The sequence below is a fragment of the Penaeus monodon genome, chromosome 35 (genome assembly GCF_015228065.2).
Source record: "Penaeus monodon isolate SGIC_2016 chromosome 35, NSTDA_Pmon_1, whole genome shotgun sequence".
NCBI classification, from domain to species: domain Eukaryota; kingdom Metazoa; phylum Arthropoda; class Malacostraca; order Decapoda; family Penaeidae; genus Penaeus; species Penaeus monodon.
The window spans coordinates 5195418-5207917 of record NC_051420.1 but is presented as its reverse complement, the minus strand read 5'-3'; the positions used below and the strand labels follow the sequence as shown (position 1 = coordinate 5207917).

At 36.9% G+C, this 12500-nt stretch overlaps 1 protein-coding gene across 1 annotated transcript in view; it reads left to right on the top strand.

Moving 5' to 3' along the window:
- LOC119595029 overlaps positions 1 to 1890 on the top strand; it is a 5724-nt gene extending 3834 nt beyond the window's left edge. The window contains exons 5-6 of the mRNA XM_037944157.1: positions 1 to 35; positions 914 to 1890. The exon at positions 1 to 35 is cut by the window's left edge and continues 121 nt beyond it. Coding sequence (XP_037800085.1) covers positions 1 to 35; positions 914 to 977 — 99 coding nt within the window. The 3' untranslated portion in view covers positions 978 to 1890. The remainder of the gene's footprint in view (positions 36 to 913) is intronic.
- Positions 1891 to 12500: the final 10610 nt, after the last annotated feature.

Below are 12500 nucleotides of genomic sequence, written 5' to 3'. Positions count from 1 at the left end.
CATCTACAGACAGGAGTGCCCACGTCCCCGGCGAGGTCTGGCAGATTTAGGCTGTGTAGTAACATTTAGGTCCGATTCACACGTTGTGGTTCGGCAGCGTAAAATATATATGGAAAATGAGAGGCAATGAGACATCCTATGCATCGGTTATCTTCGGCAGGGAACTTTAGTAGTAGTAGTAGTAGTAGTAGTAATAGTAGTAGCAGTAATAGTAGTATTAGTAGTACCAGTAGTAGTATAGTAATAGTAGTAGTAGCAGCAGTAGTAGTAGTAATAATAGTAGTAATAGTAGCAGTAGTAGTAATAGTAGTAGTAGCAGTAGCAGTAGTAATAGTAGTAGCAGAAGTAGTAGCAGGAGTAATAGTACTAGTAGTAGTAGTAGTAGTAGTAATAGTAGTAGTAGTGGTAGCAGTAGTATTGGTATTATCAAGTAATGAAATAATGATAAGAATGATGAATAATTTTGTTATCATTAACATTATCATCAGCTTTATCTTTATTACTGTTCCGATCATCATTGTCACTATTATCACTACAATAGAAACAGTAATAACAATGATAAAAACAAGAGCATTAATTGTAACAGTAATAATAATAATAATAATAATAACAATGATAATGATGATGATGATAAGGATGGCAACAATAGAAAAAAAAATAATGATAATAAGGATGATGATAATGATAGTAGTAGTAGAAGTAGTAACAGTAGTAGTAGTAGTGATAATGATAATAATAATAATAATAATAATAATAATAATAATAATGATAATAATAATAATAATAATAATAATAATATTAATATCAATGATAATGATAATGACGATAATAATAGCAGCCATCAATATTTCTGACTGATTAACAGATATGCTATAAAAGTACGTTACTCACAGCCTTCTCCCACCGCCAACAGAGAAAGGTCACCTCCAGCTCTGAATATGCCTCTTGCCCCCCTGCCACCCATCGGACAGTCCTAAGCGTAAACTCCCTGACTCCTCTTCTGTGCCTAAGCCTTCGAGGTGTCGGTGTCTTCTGCTGAGTCATCTTCCGCGCCTCACGACCAAGATTCTTGAGGGTGACTCTTCTCCTTGGCCGAAGAATCTGCTTTTAGGACAACAAATCTTGGGCTACCGAAATCTTCATTTGGGTCATCGGATCCTCTTTTTGGGTTGCCGAATCTTTTCTGGGCAACCCAAGTCTTCTTTTGGACCATCTCTCTTGGTCACTGAATCTTCTCTTGGACCAACGGATCCTCTCTTGCATCGCCGAATCTTCTCTTGGTAACCGAATCTTGTTTTGAGCCACCAGATCGTCTTGCAGGTCATTCGGTTTTATTTTGGACTACCGAGATTTTACAAGAAATCAAATCTTTTCTTGGGTCAGTGAATCTTCTTTTGGGATTGGATAGAATCAGCCCTAAACTGCGAGTCCTCAGCGCCCCTTCAGAGTCATCTTCAGCGCCCCGACTTTTTCGAGAATTATTCGAATCCTGTTTTGAGTTGCCGAATCTTCTCTTGGACAACCAAAGGCATCTTTTGGCCACTAATCTCCCCTTGGCCTACCGAATCTTCACGTGTGCTCCCGAAATCTGCTTTCCGGCCTCTAAACTCCCGTCTTAAACATCCGAAATGCACGAGGGAGATTTTTTTTGCGAGATGCATCTTTTATTGTCATATCATTCCAGTTTTATTACAATCTCGATAGTTTTATTTGCAATATTTATTCTTTTGTGATCTTCCATAACTATCTGGACAGCTGCCAAAATTTAGGTAAATCTTTTGAGATCCCATATACGTACTTTGTTATTCATATGTATCTTTCATTTGTCCATATGTGTGTGCGTGTGTGTGTGTGTGCATGTATGTATGTATGCATGTATGTGTACATGCATAAACATGCATACATAAGTACGTAAATACATATATGCACATATACACACATATATATGTGTGTGTGTGTATGTATGTATGCATGTATGTATGTACGTGTGTGTGTGTGTGTGTGTGTGTGTGTGTGTGTGTGTGTGTGTGTGTGTGTGTGTGTGTGTGTGTGTGTGTATACATACATATATATATATATATATATATATATATATATATATATATATATATATATATATATGTATATATATATATATATATATATATATATATAAAAATATATATATATATTGTCCTTTGATAATATCACGTCCTTGGAAATGCGTTTGCATTTTTTTTTTACAGAATATAAGTAAGTTTGTAAGATTGTGAATGTATCTTGCTCATAAATCCTTTTCATATCTGCTTTCTAATACCTTTGTAGATTGGAAATGAACATCAGAGCCAAAATTATGAAGTCTAGTTCAAAAATCCATATCATATAACCACATTTCATTTAATACTAAGTATTTATTAGCGAATTAACTAATAATAAATGCATAATGAAGAAAGGGTTAATTCGAGCATGTAGAAAATAAGTCAATAAAATAACAACAATCACAATATTTATAACAATGGTAATGATATATGTGATGATAATGATAATTGTAGTAATAATGATAAAGATAATAATAAACCATAAGGAAGAAGCTTTAACGTCTAAATATCAATACCTCGCCGTCTGTAAATAATTAAACATTTTATTTTTGGAATGATTACCATTTACGTGTTATCTCTCTTCCTCCCTCTCTCACTTTCTCCCCCCCCCTATTCTCCTCCTCTCTCTCCCTTACCCTTCTAAATATCAATACCTCACGGTCTATAAACAATGAAACATTTTAATTTTTGGAATCATCACCTTTTATTTACATTCAACATTCAAAACAACAGGATTACGAGCACATAAAAGCTACCATAGTTTGTACATCAAAAATGGCTGGTCTTCCTTCACTGCAGCTTACAACCTTCCATACCATATATACGGTTGTAAGCTAAGGGAAAACGAGCAATCTAATATCTTACAAAAATTTATCTACAACTACAACAACAACAAAAGCAAAAATTGACATAGGTTATACTTAAACGGACACAGAAAATTAGATTTAAAGATACAAACCAACAAGGAACGAGCAGGTTATGCAACAAGTATGGATGGTTATAAATACATTACCACGATGATTTAAAACATGACAGAAATGGCATAATCATTTCGTTGATATAAAACAATTAAAGAGAGAGGGGGAAGGGGGGAGAGAAAACTTTCGCAAGAGAGAGTGAAAGAAAGAGAAGGATGAGAGAGAGAGAGGAGAGAGAGAGAGAGAGAGAGAGAGAGAGAGAGAGAGAGAGAGAGAGAGAGAGAGAGAGCGGGGGGGGAGGGGGACAGAGAGAGAGAAAGAAAAAGAGAGAGAGAGAGAGAGCGGGGGGGGGAGGGAGAGAGAGAGAGAGAGAGAGAGAGAGAGAGAGGGGGGGAGAATGGGGGAAAAGAAGGGAATGAAGGAGGGAGTGACAAGGAGAGAGAAAGAGAGAGATTTACAGTTTTATTTACAAAAATAACGTCCTTTCATAACAGACATGGAAAGAGAGGGAAGGGAGAAGGATGGAAGGAAGGAAGAAACGACGGAAGAAAGGGAGGGAAGGAGAGAGGAGACAAAGAGAGAAGGAATTGGTTACAAATGTTAAATCGATATGAGTCATGGCGTTACGGTGATCATGCGCATGTGCCAAGGCCCTTTCCGAGAAGGATCCAGCTGCATGTGCGTAACTGAATCAGGATGTGCGTATTGTATGTACTGCGCGCGCACACGCACACACGCACGCAAACACACACACACACACGCACACACACACACACGCACACACACACACACACACACACACACGCACACACACACACACACACGCACGCACACACTCACACACACACACACACACACACACACATATATATATATATATATATATATATATATATATATATATATATATATATATATATATATTTATTTATTTATTTATTTATTTATTTATTTATTTATTTATTTATTTATTTATTTATACATATACGTATGTGTGTGTTATCGACGCGAAGGTGCCTTTGCGAGTTTGGCGACCCCGTAACATGTTCAAAATAGCAATGTTGTATTTTGAATGATTATCCTCAACCTGTCACTTCTGAATCCATCATCGCCAACAGCCATCGTTCACCAACAAACCTGTCAACTTGTAATCAGACATCACGAACTGAAAAGCTGCGTCTGAATTTGAAGAAAAAAATAAATAGAAATAAAAATGATATTGATGATAATAATAATAATAGTAAATAATAATGATAATAATAATATATAGATAAATAAAAATAAATAAACTGATTAATTGGTGATAAAGAACAAAACTAAGATTTTAAAAAAGTAGAAAATAAAAAGAAAAACATTACACCTGCCCCCCCTCCCCCTCTCCCCCTCCCCCTTCTTCCCTCGCCCCGCCCCCTGGACCTCCTCCCCTTTTTACCCTAAGGTGATGAGTCCAGCGTACACCAGCAGGAACACGCCGGAGACGATGGGCGTGAACATCTTGCAGAAGCGGTTCACCTTCACCGCCCGCGCCTTCTTCTGTTCCTCGGGACTGCGCAGGGAATTCGGAAGACCCTTGGCCACCGCCCGCACCACGTTCGGCACAGGCCATTTTTCCTGGGCGGGGGAGGAAGGTCCGTTATGACGTTTTTTTTTTTTTTTTTTTTTTATTAAGGTTATATATTTGATTATTGGTGTCAATGTTGGTGTATTAAGTACTGTTGCTGTATACTTGTTGTAGTTATTGGTGGTGGTTAGTCGTTAAAGGAAGGAAAAAAAATCCTAGTGTTCTGGTGTTATCATAACCACCATCATCTTTTATCATTATTATCATTGCTATCACCGCCAACACCATGACTGCCGTGGTTTCTATCACCATTGTTATTTTTATCCTTATTGTATTCAAAATCATTAACCTTTATTATTGTTCACATTACTCTTTCAAGCATTTTTTGCATTCATTGCCATTATGATTATTATTACACTTTACACTTTACGTATACTAAATGTATAACTATATGTTTTGTTTGTATTATACCGTACAAATATTTATATATGTGTATTGCAGGTATGAATGTATGTCCGCAATAATTTAATCTACTGAAATACGAGGAAAAGTAAAATATAACCAAAAAATGCAGTCTATAACTTTTGTTTTCTTTTTTAATGTAACGGGTTAAAAGAAAACATGATATTTTTATGTCCTCGTTTGACATTTTCGCACGAGTAGGAGTCACTGTTTTAATCGAAACGTTCCGTGTTGTGTTCCATTTCTTTTTTTTTTCAATTTTGTTTTTGTTTTATACAATCTACTTTAATTCCCTTTATACTAAACCATATTTTGGCTTAGAATAGCAATTCCACATTCATCAACGATCTCTTGATAAATGCTTTTAAAGACACATCTGCGTTTCAGCTATTCCTATCCCTATATACTTTTGAAAAGAAACTGCAATAAAACTTTAATAATACTAATAACACTAATGATGATGATGATGATGATGATGATGATGATGATGATGATGATGATGATGATGATGATGAGGATGATGATGATGAGGATGATGATGAATGATGATGATGATGATGATGATGATGATGATGATATTGATAATAATAATAGTAATAATAATGATACTGCTAACATTGATAATAATAATAATAATAAAAATAATAATAATAATAATAATAATAATGATACTGCTAATATTGATAATAATAATAATAATAATAATAATAATAATAATAATAATAATAATAAAATGATAATAATAACGATAATATTAATTATAATAAAGATGATAATAATTACATTAATAATGCTGAAGATGATGATCATCATTATTACATCTGTTGTTGTTTTGTCGTTATTGTAAAAAAAAATTATAACATTATTCTTATTATTGTTATTATTGTTGTCATTATCATTATAATGATAACAATGATAATATCATTGTTTTAATAATAATAATTAGATTGTAATAATAATAATATATTATTATTATTATCATTATTATTATTATTATTATTATTATTATTATTATTATTATTATTATTATTATTATTATTATTATTATTATTATTATTATTATTATTATTATTATTATTTTATTATTATTATTATTATTATCATTACTATTATAATTATCATCTTTATCATTGTCATCATTATAACGATAATGACAACAATAATAACAATAATACTGATGATGATAATGTTAACTAACATTTTATAACAATAAAGACAAAAGAACAATAACAATGATAATACTAATAATCAAAATGAAAATGACAACAGTAATTCTAATGGTAATGACGATAATTAGGAAAATAATAACAATAGTAATAATAGTAATAATAATAATAATAATAATAATAACAATAAAATAATAATAATAATAATAATAATAATAATACCAATACTAATAAGGATGACGCTGGTATTTTAATGATAATAATGATAATGTTACAGCACTAATAATATCAATAGTGATAAAATAGTAATAACAATAAAATATAACTGAAACAGCTGAAACATAATATAATTAATTAGAATAATTATAATGACTACAAATAAGATGAATTAAGAAATAGATTAACAGGTTATTAGACAAAGCTCTTGATTTTCTACGATATTGATGCATTCATTAATTTATCTTTTCATTATTGTGTATTTGTCTACTTTTTATTTTTATGTTGTACCTTTTATTCCAATTTCTTTTCTTTTTTGTTTGTTTGATTTTTCTACCCAGAAGGCTGTCAATTTTCTGTTTTATTTTTTTTTTTTTTCTATTATTTATCTATTTATCTTTTCCTTCCCGGCAGAGTTTTTTCTTTCACTTATTGATATCATTATCATCAATTATTTTTCTAGTTCTCGCCAAAATTGATCTTCTTCTTTCAATTGTTAATATTATCATGACCTTCGATTTTTTTACTTATACATTTATTTATCTTTTTAATTTCCCAGCAGAGTTTCAATTTTCTTTTCCTTTTTATTAACAATTTTAGCAAAATTATTTCACTCTTCCTTTCATCTCTCTCTCTCTCTCTGTCTCTGTCTGTCTGTCTGTCTGTCTGTCTGTCTCTCTCTCTCTCTCTCTCTCTCTCTCTCTCTCTCTCTCTCTCTCTCTCTCTCTCTCCTCTCCCTCCCCCTTCTCCCTCCCCCTTCTCCCTCCCCCTTCTCCCTCCCCCTTCTCCCTCCCCCTCCCCCCCTCTCCCTCCCCCTCTCCCTCTAACCCTCACTCTAAGTCTACCCCCCCCCCCCACCACTCTCTCTCTTTTTTTTTTTCTTTCTTCTTTCTTTCTAACTACGCGGCACACTCCCCCCCCCCTCCTACTCACCAGGACCCAGTGGATGGCCACGACCGACACCACGACTTGGAACAGGATGAGGATACAGAAGACCATCCAGATATCCACCAGCTTCATGTAGGCGGTGTGAGGGATGGATGAGTTCACCTGCGGATGATTAGGAAGGGATTAGGAAGAGACAGGGAGATAAGAAAGAGATAAGGAAGAAATAAGGGAGAAATAAGGAGATGAGGAAGAGATTCGGAAACGATGATGAAGAGATGAGGAAAAGATAAGGAAGAAGTGAGGAAGAGATAAGAAAGAAATAAGGAGATGAGGAAGATATAAGGAGGAGATGGGGAAGAGATAAGAAAGAAATAAAGACATGAAGAAGAGATGAGGATGAGATAAGGAAGAAATGAGGTGTAGAAGGAAATTAGAATTTTAAAGAATGATTATAGTAAGAGTAGATGATGCAGATAACGTGCAGGAGATAAGGAACGTGAATAAAAATAATAATAATAATAAATGTGCAGCATGTGCATGTTGTAGGTTTCGGATGTGAAAGTCTTATTAGAATATCTACAGGATTTGTCGTATCTGCTTCGTGTGACATATTTCGGAAATGTATGTTACCACTCGTATTTTGAGGAGCGTTTTATTTTATGGATACCCTGATACTATTATAGATGCACTGCGTATGAATATATAATATTCATTCCTTACATGACTTTGAAACGCCGACACAAAAGTGATGTTTCTCTTGTAAAGACCTCAAAACAGTTATTGCCATGACAGTCAAGGCTAATAAATGAATAAATAAATGAAAATAAACATCCATTGCACAAAATCCAATTAGACACCATCGACACACATTGTGAGAAGAAAATGAAAAAATAATTACAGAACAAAACTCCATCTACTCGAACCTGTGAGAAGAAGGTCGCCTCCACCAACAGGCCAGTTAAGCCAACCATTATTCGCTCGTTAAAGTTGTTTATCGGGAAGAAGAAGACGAGGTAGCCGATCACGACGATGATGAGGGTGGGCACGTACGTGGAGGTGATGTAGTAGTTTGTAAGGTTGTCCAGGTACAACTGCACTTCGAGGCCGCTGTAGTTACCCTGTGGATGGGGTACTTTTGCGGTAAGTTGTTATGGTGTGCTGCGAGTTTTTGTGGTGTGGTGTGTTGTGTTTGTGCAATGTGGAGAAGAATAGAGTACAGTACAAAAGAATAAAACAGAGCAGAGCAGAGTAGTTTAGAGTAGTGCAGTGTATTGTCGCGCAGTTATATAGCTGCACTTCAAGCCCGGTTTAATTGTACGGAGTAACTTTGTGACGAGGTACGTTATATCGTCTTACTCTATGAAAAGGAAAACAGCCACAGTAAGAAAGTTCTTACTGTGGTTGTTTTCCTCTTCCTCTTTGTGTACACGTTACTGTGTTGTGCTGTGCTAAGTAGTCATGTTACCTCGAGCTCGCTGAAGTTGCCTGTAGATGATATAAGAATGTGATGAACCATGTTATGTGTTTTGTTGCCTTAATATAGAGGTCGTCGCCATATATGAAAAAAGTATGGAAACCTTGCTTTATTTCGCAGCATTTCCATTGTCACTTCTAGAAATTATTGCCTTTGCAAAGCAGTTTATTGAAACGACTTTAGTAGTCTGAGTAACCCGTCTGTTACAATGTCGATGACATTGTAACCGCCTTACCGCGTCGTACCTTTCAATCTCCTTACATTGTAAGCTACCTATACTCGAAAAAGTTTTACAATGTAGTAAACACATTGTAAGACCCATGTTTACATTGTAAGTTAATTCCATTGACTACCAAGAGAGGGCAGATCGTTAGTCGATTGACCAAGCAGTAGTCAGCCTGCTAGACGTAGCAACCAATGGAAAGCCATGGATTTCACCCGTCTTACTGCAACGCCTCCAAAGGTCACCGACACCATGGAAGGCCCAGCAACTGTCTCCCCCACCGAGTAATAAGATTCCACCAAGTCATGTAAAATGAACGAACTATGATTCATTTTCCTGAATAACCCTACTTTCCGTTGTACAAGTCCTACACACAAAGAGAAAATGATAATACGAACTAGCAATAGTCTTCAGGCAAGAAAGTGAAATTTTAATCTACAATATTTCCGATATTTTTAACATTTGACTTTTTTTTTTTTTTTTTTCAGAAGCATCATGCAAAAAAATCATAATTCCATGTGAAAGTAAGTCGGGGGAAACATATATACGGAAAAGTTACTGATCATCGGGATAATAATTCTAGAAAGTATTGTTTAAGTTGGAAAGGTTATGGTAAAGCAAATCTAAAAAATGTGTGATATTGCAATAAATGCTTATCCTTTTCATGAAGAGAAACTACGGGTTCCTTATAATAGGGTCTTTCACGCTGCAATGCTCGGTCATGAAGATAAGCAGCCACCAAACGTTGTTTGTCGTCTGTCATCTCAATTTACATTTAACTCATCTTTGATTTTAAATACTGATAAAATATGGAAAACAAAGAAAATGCTAGACAGTTAAAATTCTCCGGTATTGAATATGGAAAAGGCACGTTATGGTAAAATAAAGTTTTTTTTTCGACTAAGTAATCGGGAAATAAACTGTACTATATCCGGTTCCAAACCCTAACGAGAGCCCCAGAGCAGCTGTATCTTACAAGGTACTTTACAATGTGTGACGACATAACATTGCGGCTCATTTTGCTTCGAGTATCGCCTTCGGAGGCTAATTTTGTTTCGATGATGGCTTTCGGGGCCGTGCGACATTGTAAACTGTTTTTGAGAATTCGGGCAGTCGGTGACCGCTGTTTAAAAACGAAGTGCTCTTCTTGACAATGTCTAGCTGCTTATTAGCATACTGATAATGGCAAGAGTGATATGATGTCAAGAGTATGAGAGTAATGCTAATATTATTAATGATTTATTGTTACTGTCGACATTTTTTCTTCCCATTCCCTGATTTCTTTCTATCATTTCTTTCTTTCCTTCCGGCTTTCTCTTTCTTCCCTACTTCCTCTCTCTCATTCATCCTTCCTATCATTTATGTATTTCTCTCATTATTATTTTTCTACGGCAGGGATCTTACCACATCTTGCTTGCTTATCTCTTCCTTCACTAAGACGTACTCTAGCAACTTGCGTCTCCCGCTGAAGGATATTCCGTCCTCGTCCGGAATCAGGCTTATATAGTCTCGTGTGATGCCAGATATCACCAGTCGCTATAATAGATTTACATTGATAGATAAATAGATGCGTTATTTAATGGATCAATAGATATATCAATGGAAAGATAAGTAGATAAATAGATGTAGTGATGAATAGAAGTGAATAGGTTGATTCTAAAATCTAGAGGAATGGATAAATATAAAGAATAGATGGACAGGTAAGTAGATTCTTTAATAAATGAATATATCAATAAGCAGATTAATAGATGGATAGTTAGATTAATGGATTAAAAGAGACACACCTGGAAAGGTGAATTGATAATTGGTAAAAAATTAATAGACTAATGAATTAATTGATAGATACATCAATGCGTATTTTTCAAACAGATGTTTATATACATGAATAGTCTTATATATGGATCAGTAGATAAGTTGATAAACACATAAATGCATTAATAGAAAGCTCGCCTCATCAAACTGTGCCTGGTCTTTTCTTCTCCCCCTTTCCCTTTCCTTCTCTTTCTCATTCCCTTCTGTCCACTTATCCTAGTCGGTAACCCATTCTTACCCTTTTCGCCACAGTAAGTTACCACAGTGGTATATGACCTTTGATGTCTAGCACATTTATTTGTTTTAACCATTAAACATTCTGGAAATCCACAAACATCGCCCTATGAACCAAAAGTTATATATACACCCCTCTCCCCACACACACCTACACGGTCCCCTTACCATGGAGCACGCTTGTTCATCGAAGGGAAACTTCTCTAAATCGAACTGACAAGATGTCGTCACAGTCATCTTCCTCATCAGCAAGAGTGAGTTTTCTTTCTCCCGCGAAAACTTCGCCTGAAACAAGAGCGAAGAGGGATAACTTCAATCTATCTGTCAGTCTTGTTATTTATGAGGACGCTTGCTACTACATGCAATCACGAGTAAATATTGCAACTGAAACAGGCAATACCGTGCTCAGTTATATAGAGGTTGAAGCAGACAGTCGTGCAATACCTTCTGTATGAACAATAGAGAGGGAGATAATTACATCAAAGATGAAATAGACACTCGATAGTTTCTTGGATATTTGCATCGAGTGCAAAGAGGGAGAAATTATGTACAAGTTGAATAATCAGCATCTTCCTGAACGAATAGAGGACAGACCCCACCTTCCCCTCCCCTCCCTGAATGCACCAAAGGCCCTCCAGGCCACTCACTCGCTTGCTCCTCCTCGTCGTTGTCGCCGAGGGGATCCGAGTACCGCCGCACGCTCAGGGACGACCGCCGCTCCAGGACGTCGCTCGCCGTGAAGCCATCCCCGAGGAACTCCAGCCGAGGCGTCCAAGGCAGCCTCCCGTCGCCGCTGAGGGAGTTGAGTTCGGTGGCGTAGTTCAGGTGTCGGAAGCGCAGGCGGGGGTCGAACCACTCCGTCGTCACTTCAATCTCGCAAGTGAACTCAAAGTTGTCGACGTCGATGCTCTCTATCGCGTAGATGTGGAGGTGAATCTGGACCTCGACGGGGCGGGAGGCGGCCGAGCGCGGTGGCGGGTTGTCGCTGTTGTAGGAAGGGTCGAGCGTAAGGAAGTCGCAGGCCATCTCATCCGACCCGCTGGGACAGTCGAGCTCCATGTCGCACCGTTGCTGGACTTCAATGCAGCTGCCGTCGCTGCACGAGAACTGGTGTTCCTTGCAAGACGTGATTGTGATGACCTCGGAGTCGGTGCCACAGACGTCATTCTGAACAGCCCACTCGTTTCGGCCGAAGGGATAGTGCGTCGGCGACGTCATCTGGAGCGTGGCTCTGACTGAGGGCCTGTCAAGCCTAGCTAACTGCCAGAAACCGTGATCAGATGCGTTTTCGCGGCCGTCGCGGAGAGGCGAATGCCGCGTGATCATGGAGTAATGCGTGCCGGTGAAAGCGACCGAGCCATTGTCTTCAGTCAGGAAATACTGGCGGTCGAAGAGCGAGTCTTTACACAGTCCTCGCGCCTTCAGAAGGACGACCTTGTCCAGGTGGCAGATGGGGCAGGCCGTCTCCT